The 19337-nt window shown below is 34.7% G+C and overlaps 3 protein-coding genes and 1 pseudogene across 3 annotated transcripts; all 4 read left to right on the forward strand.

Annotated features, from left to right (window-relative positions):
• Positions 15–2458, forward strand: LOC104791041 (annotated as a pseudogene).
• Positions 8583–10446, forward strand: LOC104698959 (histone-lysine N-methyltransferase, H3 lysine-9 specific SUVH7-like). Its single transcript, XM_019246737.1, has one exon. It carries the CDS (start codon positions 8596–8598, stop codon positions 10444–10446), a length of 1851 nt encoding a protein of 616 aa, XP_019102282.1. The 5' UTR covers positions 8583–8595.
• Positions 15107–16910, forward strand: LOC104791043 (cytochrome P450 71A25-like). Its single transcript, XM_010516843.2, has 2 exons — positions 15107–16039; positions 16148–16910. The coding sequence occupies exons 1-2, from the start codon at positions 15185–15187 to the stop codon at positions 16760–16762; spliced, it is 1470 nt and encodes a 489-aa protein (XP_010515145.1). The 5' UTR covers positions 15107–15184; the 3' UTR covers positions 16763–16910.
• Positions 17623–19324, forward strand: LOC104791047 (cytochrome P450 71A26-like). Its single transcript, XM_010516844.2, has 2 exons — positions 17623–18542; positions 18620–19324. Exons 1-2 carry the CDS (start codon positions 17679–17681, stop codon positions 19229–19231), a joined length of 1476 nt encoding a protein of 491 aa, XP_010515146.1. The 5' UTR covers positions 17623–17678; the 3' UTR covers positions 19232–19324.

The raw sequence follows: 19337 nt of genomic DNA on the forward strand, positions 1-19337 counted from the left end.
TAACAAATTAATTGACTTATATGCACTTTACTAGGAGTGGACTTCTGAAGTACAAAGGTGACTATTTAACAAAAAAAACTCCCAAGGAAGCATCGAATTCAAGCCACAGCAGAGTACGTAGATTCAGCTTCAGATCCAGAAAAGCAAACTTGCAAATCAAGGTATCATCCTTCAGAAGAAATCAGAACCTCCTTGCCACAGAATGCCGGAGATTCCAGGCTTTCACCAGCAGAAAATACTAGAACCATCATTGAGGTGTTATATTGCGTCTTTTCAATCAGCATAAGCTATCTTTTTGGTGAAAACATTGTTGGACCAATGCCTTACATTACATGCATTGTTGTTGTGGTCACATGTTAGTGTGTTTAGTAGTTTTGCTTGCTCCTATTATGGGTTGGGTTGCTTCATATATTCATCTATCAATTTTCAGTAGTCCTCTATAGAATCCTCTTATGTGGTAGAGAAAAGTGTTTTTTTTTATCTTGTCAAAGTCTATGTAAGTCTGCATCGTATATGTTCCTCCGTTTTCAGTTTTCCTGTATTTATTTTTGTTCATTATCCGTTTTTGTGCATCTAACATTTCCCGCAGTGTGTCTTGTTCAGGTGAACAATAAAGGAACCCTGATGCTTACCGGTTCAATTGGTGATGGAGTTCATGAGAATATTCTCTTGCCAGATATACCATATATAACAGATCAGAATGGAGGTAAGAGAAAAATTAATCTTCCTTAGTTCCCTGTCATGATTTAATCTACCTAACACCATCAAAATTAATTTGAGTTACCCTAATGCTCTGCAGATTTACACTAATGAGGATGTCATGCAGTCTGTTACTTCTGAAAATAATTATGTGGTATGTTATGCATATCCTACTTAAATTATATGTTCCAAGCTAATACAGCTATCTTGTGACGTTTTTCATTTTTTTCGTTAATCACCATTATTTTGAATCTAAACGCACACACATGGATCAACAAGCAGCCTTTTAGGGATATGTTTCTATTGGTTATAGCTGACTATACTGTTCTGTGTAGGTTTTTCTCTACCTTAATCTGTACTAACCTTTAAGATGTTGTGGATGCATTGCAGCAAGTAATAGTAGGTTTTGATACAATGGAGATGATCAGGGAAATGGAGCTGATGGGTCTATCTGATAGTGACTTTGAAACTGATGATGATGAGAATGAAGGAGATGACAGTAAAGATACAGGAGAAGACGACGATGGGGAGGTTTAACAAATTTTATATCATCTTTTATATTAAGTCACTAAGGAATTCTATGAGAGGAATATTTTTGTCATGTCTTCACTAACCATATTGTTAACTTCAGGAATGGGTTGCTGTTCTAGAGGATGATGATGATGACGACGATGATGATGATGATGATGATGATTCCGATGAATCGCTTGGTGACTGGGGCAAATCTGGAAACAATGAGGAGTTGTCATCCCATGTTTTTTGCAAAGAGAATGACTGAGGTTAACTTATAGTCTCAAAATTCTAACAAAAGTGTTGTGATTCTATATAAAAACGATATGCAAGATCGTTTCAAACTCTCGTGGCTAAAATAGAATGACCGAGGTTAACTTTTAACACATTTGTTTTGGTCAAATTTAGGTTGCTTCGAATGATCCTGTTGATTGGTTGGATCAGCCATCTGCCGGCCTTGCTATCCAGGGACTTTTGAGTCATATCTTAATGGAAGATTATTCAGATATCCAAAGAGACTTGCTGACAGCAATTCTACAATTACGAGCGGAAATAAGGATGCAGAAAACTTAGAAGAGAAACTTGCAGACATTAGTAAGGCAGGTGGTGAAGAATCTGAGGTAGATTGAGGGTGAAAAAGCAAGAAATGTGGTGGAATTTTACAAGCTGGAGATGATACGACTTCAGCTTATTACAGCACAAGGAGATCAGGTTTGCAATAAATCTTCTCAACTATGCTATGTAAATTTGTTCATTTTCTTGCGAAATATTTTTCTCTTCTATCTAACCATTGTTGCATATCTGGAAAACTGTGTTACGCTTGTTCTTGCTTTGTTTCATATTTTGCTATTCTCGTTTTCAAGCTTCACTTCTTATCTAGACTCTTCTTTTTGTTGCAAGCTTATGCTTACTAGCATCATTTAACTTTTGGGAACAGACTGAAGTTGATGTGGAAGATGTCAGAAAAGCACAACCTGATGCTATTGCTCATGCATCAGCTGGAATCATAACTGACGCCCTCAAATCTCTGTGTTGGAGACTTAGTCAGAAATTATATCTAGTGCCACCTCAAACCTAGTTTTTACCCTATTTTGGGTTTTTATTTATGTTCTGCATAATCATCTACTTTGTTCTTCCTTTTTTAGATTGTAAACTCTATAACTTTTTGTGTTGAAAATCTGAATTTGATACTTTGTATTATTAAGTTGTAGATCTCGCTCTTATCTATCTCATGATGTTGGTTTCATCACTTTCTGGGTTTGAGTTTTTCATCATCATGATTTGTTCATCTGAGTAGTGAGCTAGGGTTCTAGAGATGTATTAGGCTGGTTTAAGGTTATGGTTACTGAGACTGATCAAGCTTGTTTGTTTATACATCTCTTCCAGCTTAGAGGATTTCCAGATTAGGTGTCCTCTAAGCTGTTCTTGTTATGATAAGTTAAGAACAGATCTTAATCTTCCTTGCATCGTACCAATGTTTATGTTGTTAAATAAAGTTAATACTGCAGATTACTATGCCTAGCCTAAGAGATTAGTTGTCTAGGGTATTTTTTGACAAATAATGATCTGGATCTTTAATGCCTGTTTATTCATGTCTTAGCTGGTGAGAACTAGGTCTAAGAGTGTGTAAACCTGATTACTATTGTCATGAGAGTGGATTAGTAAGTCTATGGGATCATTGTCTAGAGATAATTCATGTTGATTGAGGTTTGTTGATCAGTTTAGGTAGCCATAGCTTGAGTCCAGCCCATGAATCCATTTCTAGGAGCCTACTTTGTTTAGTGATTGTCTGTTATTGCATACTGTCTTGTTTCATTGCTTTTTAATCTGTTTAAGTTGTTGAAATTGCCCATGTTCTTCGTATTTCACAACTCGACCTAGCCACTCGACCTCACACATGGTCGAGTGCTTGATCGAACACCATTCTGGGTTACTTAGTTTACTTTATGCTTATGTTCTGCATCTTTGTACTTTTGTTTCATTGCATTTGTCTAGTTATTGATATTGTTTAGTTTGATCTCTGCATTGTTTATCTTGCATTTGGTCTCTGTTCTAAGTACTTTACATTCTGCATTTCATAATTGTCATTAGGTTGTTAGAACAAAACCATAATCATACTAGCTTGACTTGAACTAGAGTTCACATCTTAAGTGTTTGCATAATCACCTTTTATGGATTGACATCTCTTTTTTTTTTGGACAAACGGATTGACATCTCTTATACTACAACATCATAAGAGAATTGAAACCTCTTGCATACCATATGATCATCACTGCTTATGTTTGTTTGACATTCCATCATTCATTCATAGGTTCATACACATAAGAAAAAACTTGTTTCATTAGATTTTACAATTAAATGTCGATTTGGGTTTACCATTGAGCTGGTTAAGGTTTAGAGTTTACAATTAGAACGAAATTATATGTCGGTTTGAGCTTACAAATGAGGTGGTTAGGATATAGATTTTACAATTAGAACAAAATTATATGTCGGTTTGAGTTTACAAATGAGGTGGTTATGCTTTAGATTTTACTATTAGAACAAAATTATATTTCGTTTTGGGTTTACAAATAAGTGGTTAGGGTTTAGATTTTACAATTAGAACAGAATTATATATTGTTTTCCTTATTTATCTATTTGTCAGACCGACTTAGCATGACTAGAAACAAAGGTTTATTTATACCTTAGGCCACACACACATTATAAGGAACATTTTTCTTTTTTTGGTAAGTGAAAATTATTGAGAAATTGTCAACTTAAGTCGCAGTGGAAACACAATACCATTGGTAATTTGGTATCATTCGACAAAATCGACACAACAATACTCGGAACAGCCTCCAATGCATGAAAATCTAAATGAAGAGAATAAGCATAGTTTGCTAACTCATCCGCAAGACAATTAGCTTTTATATACACATGTGATATTCATACATTCCAGTCCCTTGATATGAAGTCATGGCAAAAACGTACCATGAACGACTTTGAGTGCGTTTGTGCAGCACTGATCCATGTCTTGAGAAAATCGACCACCACTTCCAAATCCACCTCCAGTTCTAATCGAGACACTCGCTTCCCCCAAGCTATGTATTTGCCCATAGTTGGAATAGAAAAATCCTAGTGATAGCCGAATTGAAGAACCCTAGCTAGGCTGACTTAACTTGTTGATAGAATAGAATTGTATTTGTAACGCCCCGACTGCCATCTCTTAGTGGGCTCCATGTCCAATCCCATTCCATGGGCTCACCTTCCTTAATGGGCCTCACGTCCTCTCACTAGACCCCTGAGCCCATCCATATCCGACAACCGGTTTGTTACGTCCGGGAGGCTTTAAAGACTTGTTACCATCCCTACAAGTCAGCAAATGATCTTTCCCTGTGTTTTGTCCTCACTCGCACAGTTCCGACAGTCACTTCCTGGAAGGTCACCCATCCTAAGACAACTCCAGCATAAGCACACTTAAATGTGGAGTTCTCTCAGGACCTTTGACCGAAAAGATAGGTGCACTTTGGTGACATAGGTGGCCAAATCAATTCTTTTAAACCTCTCCTCTAGTCTCTGACCAGAGTGTCACAATTCACCCCACTAACATATCGCAACGTCCTCGTTGTGCACCAAGACCGTCACCCCCTGACGGTGTGAGCCCACTCGACTCCACACTCGTCTGGGTTTGGCTCTGATACAACTTGTAACGCCCTGACCGCCACCTTTTAGTGGGCCCCATGTCCAATCTCATTTCATGGGCCCACGTCTTAGTGTGCAGTGAGGACGTTAGGATCTGTTAGTGGAGGTGAATTATGACACCCCGGTTTCAGAGATTTGCGAAGAGGTTAAAAATAATTGATTTGGCCACCTATGTCACCAAAGTGCACTTATCTTTTCGGTCAAAGGTCCTGAGAGAACTCCACAGTTAAGCGTGCTTATGCTGGAGTAGTCTTAGGATGGGTGACCTTCCGGAAAGTGACTGTCGAAACTGTGCGAGTGAGGACAAAACACAGGGAAAGATCATGTAGTGACGGTCATAAGTCTTTAAAGCCTCCCGGACGTAACAAACCGGCCGTCGGATATTGATGGGCTCACGAGCCTAGTGAGAGGACGTGAGACCTATTAAAGAAGGTGGGCCCATGGAATGTGGTTGAACATGGGCCCAGGAAAAGGTGGTGGTCGGGGCGTTACAAGTGGTATCAGAGCCGAACCCAGACGAGTGTGGAGTCGAGTGGGCTCACACCGTTAGGGGGTGACGGTCTTGGTGCGCAACGAGGACGTTGCAATCTGTTAGTGGGGGTGAATTGTGACACCCCAGTTTCAGATATTTGCGGAGAGGTTTAAAAGAATTGATTTGGCCACCTATGTTACTAAAGTTCATTTATCTTTTCGGTTAAGGGGACTGAGAGAACTCCACAGTTAAGCGTGCTTGAGCTGGAGTAGTCTCAGGATGGGTGACATTCTGGGAAGTGATTTTCGGAACTGGGTGAGGAAAAAACATAGGAAAAGATCACGTGGTGATTTGTAGGGACGGTAACAAGTCTTTAAAGCCTCCAGGAAATAGCCAACCGACCGTCAAATAGAGATGGGCTCATGGGCCTAGTGAGAGGATGTGAGGCCAATTAAGGATGGTGGGCCAATGAAATGGGGTTGGACATGGAGTCCACTAAGAGGTGGTGGTCGTGGCGTACAATAATAAGTGTTAAGATGGTTAAAACTGAAAAAGTTGATGTTACATGACACATATTTTATGGAAATTTTCTTAGCCCAACTAGTACCTACCTTTTTCGAATTATCAATATCAGTGTTTAAGAAACTGTTAGGCGGTATTTTGGCGGTGACCTAGCGCTTAGCGCCTAGAACGCCTAATCGGAACCTAGACGGATTTTAGGCGTTTTAGGCGTTTACAACATAAAACATTATATATAATTATGTAAAAATATATGTTAGAAATAAAAATAATAAATAATAAACAAAATTTAGAAAATACATTTATTTAAATTACATTAACAATGTTTATAATTACGTATATAGATATAAAACTTAATAATTTAAATATATGTAGTTGAAAAGAAAATTAAATAAATTACATCCGCAATAGGATTAATTAATACATCTGCAATAGTTTGTGTTCCTTAGAAAAAAAAATTAATTAATTACCTAAAAATAAATTTGTGGAAAAAATAGTTTGTGTTCCTTAGAAAAAGAACGAATACATCCGCAAGAGGATTTTCAAGTTTTCGAAGGCAAGGATAGTTTTTATTCTATCCAATCGGATTATTATCAACTACCTATATTTAGATTCGGCTCCTTGGACGAATCTAAACTAAATAATTGTATGAGCTATAAGTTCCTAAATGTGACCACATAGGATTTCAAACATCTAATAAGAGTTCCACATGTCATTAATTAATATTTTAAAAAAAATCAGAATTTTGTATTATTTAGTAACGGTTTTTTAAATATTATAAATATTTAAACTCTATTAAAAATTTAAAAGTTTAAGTATTAGTAAATATTATATATTCAATTTTTAAATATCTTGAAATATCTTATTTATTTCCCTTTTTATATCTTATGAGCGTTAATAAATGTTTTTGGGTATGACTTTATAGATGTGTTGATATTCTTTCAGTATTTCTGGATCTAAGAAAGAAGGATCGACGACAAGCACACATGTTTTATTAGCTATACATTTGTTCATATTACTTTCTTTCCAAGTAATTTATAATTTTGTAATATTAAGGATTTTGGTTCAAGAATTTACAATTTTGTAGTATTAAAGATTTTGATTTGAAAAGTTTCAATATGTGTGAACCTAAAACCGAGTACGTATACGGTGAAAATATCAATAATTGAGTGCATTTGGTAACTATGTTGGTTTTCATGAACTGCACAAATTTAACAAGAAAAGAGGCAATGATTTTGGTCGTGGAGTTTGATTGGTTAACAAGTTGTATGGTAGTCTATAAAAGAGATTTTGAATGATTATTCAGTGGAAGAATGTGAGGAAGCTGACGAAGAAGTGAAAGAAAAATAGTATAACGTTTAAATATAAATTCATGATTTTTATCAGATGTGAATTTTTAAAAGAGTATAACGTTTAAATATAACGTGATATATTTTATATTTTTTAAAAATTGTGTGTTTGAAATAAACTTTTTGTCTTAATAGTAATTTAAAGGTTTTTATAAGATAATATTTCATATTCAAATGAAAATCTCTTCTGAAGTCATATTCAAATTAAAATGACCAAACATTTAAATTCGTATGATATAATATTTATGGGTGCATGTTGATTCAACCCATTCAACTTTTTTTGTCTTAAAAATAGTTGAATAAACCATACGTATATAGAAAATATTATGTAGAATAGAATATAATAATATTTCACATTTATGTTAATTATGTTTTTCAAAAAATAGTCAAATTATTAATGGATAGTCTTGAATACATTGAATAGAAAAAAAATCTAGAACTTTTTAATGACTAAATGTCTACGGTGGAGATTCATCTGACGTTTATTAATCCATATCTTTATATGACTATAAATAGAGGATTACCTTTCTATCTACACAATTTCACATATCCAAAGAAAATTTATGTACTCTAATTCAACTATTTTTCATTCGTAGCTTTTTCCTCTTCGTTTGTCTCCTCTTAGCTCTACCCAGCTACTTGTTTTTGTAAACCATCTGTCTCTTTTCTTAAATTGTAAAGGTATATTATGCTGATTTGATTTGCACTGTCACTATTTAACTGTTTTATATACAATTTTTGTTGAAGATTATATATATATATATATATCACTTTAATTTTATATTCAAGCTATGATTATTTTATGTTTTATCTTATTTGATTGATTTGTTGAGAGGAAAGGTGAGAGTAAGATAATTTTCTAATATATTTTTTTTTTGTGTTCTTGTTTATGTCAAAATGAAATTATATTTATATTTATATGTATGATATTTCTATACGATATATGTTTTCTTTGTCCCATTTTTTGTGAAGACTCCAATTTGATTAAAGAGTTCTTCTTAATCCAGGGGATGCCATCACTATAGAATTCAGATCTGAACATAGTGTTATGCAATTGACTTCTAATATGTGGTTTGAATATCGACATACAATAGTTTTAAACATCTCCTTTTACATCTGCTCAAGTCGTTCTTTTTTTGTTGCTTGATAAGAATAATTTCAAGTGTCGGAATCGAGTCTCCAAATACATTTTACCCTTGTTACCATTGACTCTTTCACTTATTAGTGTTGCACAAAAAAAATGTTTCATTAATTCTTTTTTTGTTTCTTTTTTTTTCATTATAAGAAAAGGAAGGAAGGTCTTTTTGTTTGTATAATGTTATCCACAACCATATTTTTGTAAACCTCTCGCATTTTGACTAATCTATGACTTATTACTTTTGTATTCTGATAGGAACTGCAATGGATAACCTCATCAACATCCAAAAAAACCCATCACCATCAACCTCCAGCCTTCCTCCTCTAGATGTCACACCACTACAAATCGTTAGACCATCTGATGACTTCAACAACTACACCTATGGTGTTGGTCCAAGTACTGCTCCAAAAAAACAAGGACGTGGTCGACCAAAGGGTTCCAAAAACTTGAGGACCCCGGTGAAGAAGCTAAAAACAGAAGATCCAAAAAACAGAAAGGTTCTCTCTCCCCGAGACTTTGATTCAGGGATAACCGAAGCAGAAAGGGAAACCGGAAACCAGGAAATAGTTGAGTTGGTTTTGAAGCGGTTTGACGCGGTAAGACGGAGATTTTGCCAACTAAACCTCCAGAGAGACATCCTTACAACAGCGAACGTTAATTGTAGGAATATGGGGGTCCAAACTAATATAAGAAGGAGGATTGGTCTTGTTCCTGGAGTACAAGTAGGTGATATTTTTTATTATTGGGGTGAAATGTGCTTAGTCGGGCTACACAAACAAACGGTTGGCGGCATTGATTATATGACGGCTGATGATGGCGCAGTAGAACCTCTTGCAACAAGTGTGGTTACATCAAGACAGTACGATGATGAAACCGAAGATCTTGAATGCTTGATTTATTCTGGATATGGCGGAGCGGATAAGAACGGTTTACCTCGTGATCAAACTATGGACAGAGGAAACCTTGCACTAGATACCAGTAGAAGAATAGGAAATGATGTTAGAGTCATCCGAGGTAGAGGCGACCCCAATGATGACACTAGAAAGGTATACATTTACGATGGACTTTTTATAGTTTCTGAGACGTACTTTGTGATAGGAAAAAGCGGGCGTAAAGAGTTCAAGTTTAAAATGGTGAGGAAACCAAACCAACCTAATTCTGGTTATGCAAACTGGAAATTAGCTGAAGAATTGAGGACGCACGACCCGAGGCAGGGTTTTATACTTCAAGATCTTTCTTTTGGAAAAGAGGATTTACGAGTGCCGCTGGTTAACGATGTAGATGAAGATGACAAAAAAATTCCTGAAGAATTTGAATACATCACATCACAGGATCACTCAAGAATGATGCTTGATTTAAACATCGATCCCCAAGAACTTGGATGCCAGAATTGTGAAGATCAGCCATGCTTTCATCAAATTTGCATGTGCAGGCAAAGAAAAAGTGGCGAGTTACCATACCATAACTCCATTTTGGTTTGTCGTAAACCATTGATTTATGAGTGCGGTGAATCATGTTTATGCCCCAACGATTGTAAAAACCGATTGGTTCAAAACGGTTTGAAGTTACACATGGAAGTGTTCAAGACGAAAAATTGTGGTTGGGGTTTACGTTCTTGGGATCCAATCCGAGCCGGGACTTTTATCTGCGAGTTTACTGGTGTGAGGAAGACAAAAGATGAAGTGCAAGAAAACGATAATTTCTTGTTCGACTCAGCTCGATTTTATATGAGGTTTAAGTGGAACTACGAACCTGAGCTTGTGTGTGAGGATGTATGGGAAAGTGTCCCTGAGGTTTTCAATCTTACAACGCAAGTCTTGATAAGTGCCAAGGAAAAAGGGAACGTTGCTCGATTCATGAATCACAGCTGTAAGCCTAATGTTTTCTGGCAGCCTATTGAATATGATACATACGTTCGGATTGGGCTTTTTGCGATGAAGCATATTCCTCCAATGACAGAGTTAACATATGACTATGGAGTTTCTTCTGTAGAGCGTATTGGAGAAGATGAGAATATTTACACAGGCAATAAGATTTGTCTTTGTGGTTCAGTCAACTGTCGTGGTTCTTTCAGCTGATTTGTACTCTATATATCATCATTTGGTTCTTTTGTAATTTGTTTTTTTTTTCTAATTTCCTTGTGTTTGTCATTTGATTTATTTGTTTTCTCTGAGAACAAAAAAAAAAGAATGTCCTTTGTTTTCTTTCCTACAATTTATTCTTATCTTGTTCAACAACTGAATTGAAGTTTAGAATAACCATGAGAATACTTAATAAATAAGATAGTCTCAATCACTTTAAAACTTGGATTATTTGAACTTAGCTTTATTAATTGGAAAGTAGAACTTGGACTTAAGTTATCTCACCTAGGGGCTTGATAACAGTGTCATGGGATTATACATTCGAAGTTTTCTTTTATCATTTTTATCATTTTTGCTAACTCTGAATGGCTATATTATATTTTAATCTAGTACCACATCCTAACCTTAACCATTTTTTTTATAATCCTGTGCTTATATTCTCATGTGAATATATATGCAAAAACCATGGAGTTTACTGACCAACAAATCTGATTTTTATTAGGATTATAGATGTGGAAAGAATGGAATGGTTAGAAAATCTTTACGAAGCTTTTGATTTATTTTCCTTGATATTAAAGCTGAAAAAACAGGTTCTTATCCTCATTGTATGCTTCTTCCCAAAAAAAAAGGAGGAATCAATTTTTTTTTTGTAACTCTCACACTACCACTTTTTCATAGGTCCATGTCTCCTCTTGGCCCATGAGCCCACCCTTAATTGACGGTCGGTTATGTTACTTTTATATGCTTTAACTTTTTTTTTTATCAATCCTACAAACGACTGCATGACCTTTTGTGTTTTTTTCTTACTAGCACGATCCACACAATCACTTCTCGATATGTCATAAATTCTGAAATTGCTCAAGCTCATATACGCTACACTCTAGATTTCTCTCCGAATATATTTTTTTGTAATTCTCCCACTACCATTTTTTAATAGGCCCATGTCTTCTCTTGGCCTGTGAGCCCACCCTTGATTGATGGTTGGTTATGTTACTTTCATATGCTTTAACTATTTATTTTTTTATCAACCTTACAAATCACTACGTGACTTTTTGTATTTTATTCTCACTAGCACGATACACACAATCACTTCTTGATATGTCACAATTCTAAAATTGCTCAAGCTCATATATGCTAAAGTCTAGAGTTCTCTCAAAATGTTTAACTAAATATATAAGTTTATTTTAGTAATATAGGTAGAATTCAATTAAATATAAAGTCACGAGATTGGACAAACCCTAAACCCTTGTTAAATGGTCGGTTCATGACTTCTGGAGGCTTTACTGACTTTACAAATCACTACATAATATTTTTATGTTTTTCCTTACTTCTCACAATATAGAAAATCAGTTTCCCGTAAGTCATTTATTCTGAAAATACTTAAGCCCAATCACGCTTAACTCTAAAGTTCTTTCATCAAATTTGACCAAAAAATAAATGCACTTTAATAACATTGGTGATCAAATCAATTTTTTTAAGTTTTCTCATGCAACACCATATTTCTTGAAGTTAGCAGTATAAGGAAGGTCAACTGAAATGATATGAACCCTTATTTTTTAAATATAATATTAATAACCTAGTGATCCCATATTCACTAACCACCTAACCACATTAAAACCAAACAACAGAAATAACCAACAATAAACCAATGAATTAAATAACCAAATAATAATTAAATATCATTTAACCATCAATACCAATATCATAAACCAAATCATAGAACAATGAACCAGCAACCTAAAACATCCGTTATAGACCACTACATTCCATTCTAGCCACCTAACAGTAACATAGACAAACAATCAAGCCTGTAAAGTTTGAATTATTTGTGATTTGAAACTTGACATAAAAAAATGTCAATCGATGTTTTTTTTTGTTTATTGTGGTTGACATAAAATTATAGAATATATCATTGATTTTACTTTTGTCTACAAGCCACGAGTTTGCCATGGAATTATTTTTGGGTGAATGTGATATTTTGTATAGCCACGGAAATTGTTGTGGCTAAGCCATGGGTGATTTGTATTATAAATAGAATGTGTCTTCTTCTTATCATTTCATACACAACAACCAAAATAAAAGTCCTTATTTTTCCAAAACACTTATATTTTTTAATCTATTGTTCTCAATTTATACAATCCAAACATGTTTAATTATTTTGCTTCGAGAGAGTGGATGGATCGACATATAGATCCACAGAAGAATCGTGTATCATAAGAGTTTATAGAAGGGGCTGACACATTTCTTCGATTTGCATGTAATCAACATTCTTATATGGAGAGAAGAACTTTACTTTGATTCAAAAACAGCAAGTAGGGATTGACATATCACTAATTAACATTTTTAAAAAAAATTAGAATTTCCGTTAAAATGACCAATCAGGAACAGCTATCTCAATATTTAACATTTTTGAAATTATGTAAAATTTCTATATTATAATCTATACTAAATAAAAGGATAAGCTATAAGCTCCTAAGGGTGTCCACATAGGATTTAAAACAGCCAATAGGGATTAGTCATATCACTGATTAACATTCTTTTTTATTTTCAAAATTGCCTATATATTAAGATTTTTTAAATGACCAATCGAGATCAGCCATCTCAATATTTAACATTTTTGAAATTATGAAAAACTTCTATATTATAATAATTATAAATATGTGGATGTACAACGTCCCACATCGGCTATAAAAGTTTAGACGATGGTTGGAAACCATTATAAATATTACTAATATCCTTCCAACTATGAATGAACATGAAGTTTGATTTATCAGGCAAACTTCTAAAAAGTTTCAAAATATTACCATATTTTAAAATTTTTAAAGTACTAACGATATTGAAACTTTAGATGTAGTTGAAAAGTTTAAAATATTATAATTATTGAAAGTTTTAAAAGATTTAAATATTATAAATATTTAAACTTAATAGAATGTTTAAAAATACTATAAATACTTCCATAGAAAGTTTAAAATATTATAAAAAGTTTAAGTATCATTAATATTTAACTCTAAAAACTTAAAAAAATGTCATAAATATTTAAACTACATTTAAAGTTTAAAATATTATAAATATTTAAATTCTATTAAAAATTAAAAAATTTAACTATTATTAAGTATTATATATTTAATTTTCAAATATCTTGAAAAAAACTTATTTATATCTGTTTGCGTTTTTTCTATCTTATGAGCGTTAATACATGTTTTTATGTATGACTTTATAGATAAGTTGATATTCTTTCAGTATTTCTGGGTCTAGGAAAGAAAGATTGACGTCGCAATACCTAGATTTGATGTTGTTTTAGTCAAGTTTTGGGGTTTAAAGAAAATAGATGGACGACAATCACACATGTTTTATTAGCTTTACATTTGTTCATATTAATTTCTTTCTAAGTAAATTATAATTTTGTAGTATTAAATATTTTGTTTGAGAATTTACAATTTTGTAGTATTAAGGATTTTGATTTGAGAAGTTTCAATACCTGTGAATTTAAAACCGAGTAAGTATATAGTGAAAATATCAATAATTGAGTGTATGTGGTGACTATGTTGGTTTTCATGAATTGCACAAATTTAACAAGAAAAGAGCAATGATTTTGGTCGTGGAGCTTGATTGGTTAACAAGTTGTGTGGTAGTTTAAACAAGAGATTTTGAATGATTATTCAGTGGAAGAATGTGAGGAAGCTGACGAAGAAGAGAAAGAAAAATAGTATAACGTTAAGTATAAATTCATGATTTTTATTAGATTTGAATTTTAGAAGAGTATAACGTGTAAGTATAACGTTATATATTTTATATTTTTAAAAATTGTGTGTTTTAAATTAAAAAATTTGTCTTAATAGTGATTTAAAAGTTTTTATAAGATAATAGTTCATAACTATCATTAATCATACATAATATTCACCAAAATATATTAAATAAATCCACGCGTAGAGTGAGTTCAAAAGCTAGTATTGTAGATAAACTAAACAATAGTCAAATAATTTATTATATTTTCATAAACAGATTCAATTTTATTCAAAACCAAAATATATTTCCTTATGTAAATTTAAATAATTTCTCATACTCCTATCAATTGATTCAATATTCAAAAGGCAAAAAGTTTATATACTTATTATTAAGATATTATGAGATATAAGAGTAGTTGTGAATTAAAAATATATGGGTCAACTCAACTCAACCCATGAATTCCAATAAGTTGCAAATTTTGTTTTATTGAAAAACGTTTTATGGATACAACTATGGTATTCGAAATATAAAAATGAGGTATAAAAATTTCTTTTAAAAAGTTATTTAAAATATACATATAATGTAAAAATGAGATAAAGAATTTTGTCCTGTGGCTCTATTAAAAAAAAAATCTAACAAATATATAAGGTTCTTAATCACATATATAGAAGTAGATAACAAAATTTGTTATTTTCTTTTCTTGTTTTGGGTAAAATAACTTTTCTTTTGTTTAATTTATCTTTAATTAGCAAAAAAGAAAGATTTTGTGTCAGTTTAGTTGTCATGTGATTGGGTGCCATACTAGAGATATGTAGAGATTTTTTACTCTTTATGTAAAGGATGTGAGAGGAAACTTTTGTTTCCCTATTAAGGCAAAGAAAGAACAAAATCTGAGTGGGATACTAGTAACGTAACCGTCGAGAAGCTTGGATTATATAAACCTAAGTCCAAAAGAACAAAAATTCACAAGAAAAGTTCTTGAAGATATTGAAACCCAAATATACAAATCATGATGATGATACTTCTCTTGTGCTCAATAGTTTTCTTTACCATTCTCTTCTCGAAGAAACAGTCGAGATGGAAGAAAGGTAAGACACCTCCGTCACCACCAGGACTTCCGTTGATCGGAAACCTTCATCAGCTCGGCCGCCACACTCACCGTTCACTATGCTCCCTCAGTCACCAATACGGTCCTCTCATGCTCCTTCACTTAGGTAGTGTCCCCGTTCTTATAGTCTCTTCCGCGGAGATGGCTCAAGAAATCTTGAAAACGCACGACGTCACATTCGCCAATCGCCCACGGTCAAAACTCTCCCAGAAGCTTCTTTACAACAATCGTGATGTGGCCTCAGCTCCTTATGGAGAGTATTGGAGGCAAATGAAGAAGGTGTGCGTCGTTCATCTTTTAAGCAACAAGATGGTGAAATCCTTTCAAGATGTAAGAGAAGATGAAATCACTTTGATGATGGAAAAGATCCGTAACTCGAGTTCTTTGCCGTTTAATCTAAGCAAGATCTTGGAGTGTTTAACAAACGATGTGATATGTAGAGTCGCTTTGGGAAGGAAGTACGGTGGGGAAACGGACTTCAAGAAGTTAACTGATAGACTTAGTGAGCTATTGGGGACGTTTACTATAGGGAGTTTTGTACCGTGGCTTTCGTGGATTGATTGGATCCGTGGTTGGGATGCTCAGCTAGATAAGACGGGAAAAGATCTTGATGAGTTCTTTGAGAGAGTTGTGCTAGATCATGAAGATGGCAACCACCAAGATAGGACTGATTTGATTGATGCATTGCTTACTGTTAAAAGAGAGAAGAGTGCCGGGTTTGACATAGACCGACTCAGCATTAAGGCAATCACGTTGGTGAGTGACAATACATTTTTTTGGATAATATATACCAATTCATATTCAATAATATTTTTTATTTTATTTTTATTATATATAATTGTAGTTCTTGTTTTTGGTTATCAGGATGTTTTTGTGGGTGGTTCGGACACATCGTTCACGCTTTTGGAATGGGCGATGACAGAGCTTCTACGTCACCCGGAGTCTATGGAAAGGCTTCAAGAAGAAGTCCGCACGATTTGTAAGGGCAAATCTCGTGTATCGGAAGATGACACTCAAGAAATGAAGTATTTAAGAGCTGTGATCAAAGAGGCACTCAGGCTACATCCTCCATTTCCAATGATGGCTCCTCACGAATCAACAGAGGATGTCATATTAAGAGACTACCACATACCTGCCGGGACACAGGTGATGATGAATGCTTGGGCGATAGGGAGAGAGGTTGCAACATGGGGACCAGACGCGGAGGAGTTTAAACCGGAGAGGCATTTAGATACGTCTGTTGATTTCCGAGGTCAGAATTTTGAGCTGATTCCGTTTGGAGCAGGGAGAAGGATTTGTCCAGCAGTGTCTTTCGCTGTGGTCTTGAACGAGGTGGTTTTGGCTAACTTGGTTCATGGGTTTGATTGGAAATTACCTGAGGAATCTACGGAAGACAAAACTGATGTCGCTGAGTCTAACGGTTTTTCGGTTCACCGCGAGTTCCCTCTTTATGCCATTGCGTCGTCACCTACTATTTAGACTTGGGCATTTATAAAGGCTTTGTTATGTTATGTTATGTGTGGATTGTTTCTTTTTTTTTCTTTTCTCGCCATCATGGCATCATCTATGTTGTTTTCATTAGTTGTCATGTGATTTTGGGTATTTTAATCAACAATCTTGATTTGTTCAGAAACATGATTTACGTTCAATCATATATGTACTTTTTAGGGTGTAGAAACAATTTTCATTCAAAAAAAAAAAACAAACAAACAAAACAAAAACTATGGATTGAACTATTGCATTTTTAGGGTCTTGATCTACCTCCTGAATATTCAAATACATTGAACCGAATCGGAGAATAGATTGGATTGGATCGAAAGTCAGGTCCTGATGATAATTTCATTTCTTGCATGCGTATTGCTCAAGTCTGATTTCTTGTGGAATTATATAAAGATTTTGTTTTCTTATTTTAAAATTAAATATTCAAAATCAAAAGTTGGAAACTTGGAATATATCAACCATCAATCACCGGTCTAGTCTTATTTAAAAGAAGATAACACAATTATACATAATTACTGTCTTGTCGAGAGGATGTAGATAAGAAACCCTGATCCTCAAAGATAAGTTATTCGCCGAGTGCTTATTCAAACTAGACGGCACTTTGAAATATTCAACAATTAAAATATATCATCATAGTTTATTTATCCATGCATGCTATAAACAGAAAATAACAAAACTTCAGTGGACACTAGCTTGACTTTGGTCCTTGGAGAAACAAACTTGGCTTTGTATACATAAAATCCAAACGATGAACACAACACAATCTTAAAATTTATTTATGTAAAAAAAATCTTTAAAACTATTTACAAGAACAGTCTAGACACTTGGCTTTCAATGTATATATAAAGTCCAAACGAGGATTAAAAGAATCTGCACCAAGTGAAGAATCCATAAAATGGAAACGATGATCGTGATACTTCTCCTATGCTCAATAATCTCTATTACAATTATATTCTTCAAAAAACAAAATACAAGGAAGAAAAGCAACACACCAACGTCACCACCAGGACTTCCATTGATTGGAAACCTTCACCAGCTCGGCTGTCACGCTCACCGATCACTATGCTCTCTCAGCCATCGTTACGGTCCTCTCATGCTCGTCCACTTTGGTCGTATCCCGGTTCTTGTAGTCTCTTCTGCCGAAATGGCTAGAGACGTTTTGAAGACACATGATCGTGTTTTTGCTAGCCGTCCACGGTCAAAAATCACCAAGAAGCTTCTTTACGGCGGACGTGATGTGGCCTTCGCTCCTTACGGAGAGTATTGGAGACAAATGAAAAGTGTGTGCGTACTCAGTTTGGTCAGCATCAAAATGGTACGATCTTTTCGAGACGTGAGAGAAGAAGAGATCAGTGTGATGATGAAGAAGATCCGGAAGTCGAGTTCTTTGCAAGTGAATCTAAGCGAGATATTGACGAGTTTAACGAATGATGTGATATGTAGAGTTGCTTTGGGACGAAAATATGGCGGTGAAGTGAATTTCAAAGAGTTAATGAAGAGGTTTACAAGGCTACTAGGAGCGTTTAGTGTGGGGAGTACTGTACCGTGTCTTGCCTGGATTGATTGGATCTCCGGTTTGGATGGTGAGCTAGAAAAGACGAAAAACGATCTTGATGAGTTCTTTGAGAGAGTTTTGCAAGATCATGAAGATGGTGACCGCCAAGATAGGAATGACTTTGTGGATGTGTTGCTCGCAATTCAGAGAGAGAAGAGCGTCGGGTTTGAAATCGACCGGTTAAGCATAAAGGCTATCGTCTTGGTAAAGAAATAAGAACAAAAAAAATTATATTCATTGATCTTTTAGTTTATAACCGTAGTTCCTGTTTTGGTTTACAGGATATTTTTGTGGGTGGTACGGACACATCGTATGCACTTATGGAATGGGTAATGACAGAGCTTCTACATCACCCCGAGTGTCTGATCAGACTTCAAGAAGAAGTACGTATGATTTGTAAGGGCAAACCGCGTGTATCAGAAGAAGACAGTCAAGAAATGAAATACTTAAAAGCTGTGATCAAAGAGACAATGAGGCTACATCCTCCACTTCCATTGATGGTTCCTCACGAATCAACTCTAGATGTCAAGTTAAGAGGCTACCACATACCTGCCGGTACAGAGGTTATGATCAATGCATGGGCGATTGGGAGAGAGGCTGCGACATGGGGTCCAGAGGCGGAGGAGTTTAGACCAGAGCGACATTTAGATTCGTCTATTGATTTCCGAGGTCAGGGTTTTGAGCTGATTCCGTTTGGATCAGGGAGAAGGATTTGTCCAGCAATATCATTTGCTGTGGTGTTGAATGAGGAAGTTTTGGCTAACTTAGTGCATCAGTTTGATTGGAGATTACCGGTTGAATCTACAGAAGTTCGAACAGGTGTTGTTGAGTCAACTGGAATAGCAGTTCGCCGCATGTTCCCTCTTTATGCCATTGCATCAACTACTACTTGACTAAGGCATTATATATGATAGTTGTGTATTGTGTGATTGTGTCGCATAAGAATAATGATCATGGATACAAATGTTTGTATATAAAATAAATTTTCTAAACTAGATA

This window comes from Camelina sativa, chromosome 6 (assembly GCF_000633955.1).
Source record: "Camelina sativa cultivar DH55 chromosome 6, Cs, whole genome shotgun sequence".
NCBI classification, from domain to species: domain Eukaryota; kingdom Viridiplantae; phylum Streptophyta; class Magnoliopsida; order Brassicales; family Brassicaceae; genus Camelina; species Camelina sativa.

Coding starts and splice junctions, on each gene's coding strand:
- LOC104791047 (XM_010516844.2), top strand. CDS start 17,679: ATGGAAACGATGATCGTGATACTTCTCCTATGCTCAATAATCTCTATT. Junction 18,543..18,619: donor GCATAAAGGCTATCGTCTTG/GTAAAGAAATAA, acceptor TTTGGTTTACAG/GATATTTTTGTGGGTGGTAC.
- LOC104698959 (XM_019246737.1), top strand. CDS start 8,596: ATGACTTATTACTTTTGTATTCTGATAGGAACTGCAATGGATAACCTC.
- LOC104791043 (XM_010516843.2), top strand. CDS start 15,185: ATGATGATGATACTTCTCTTGTGCTCAATAGTTTTCTTTACCATTCTC. Junction 16,040..16,147: donor GCATTAAGGCAATCACGTTG/GTGAGTGACAAT, acceptor TTTGGTTATCAG/GATGTTTTTGTGGGTGGTTC.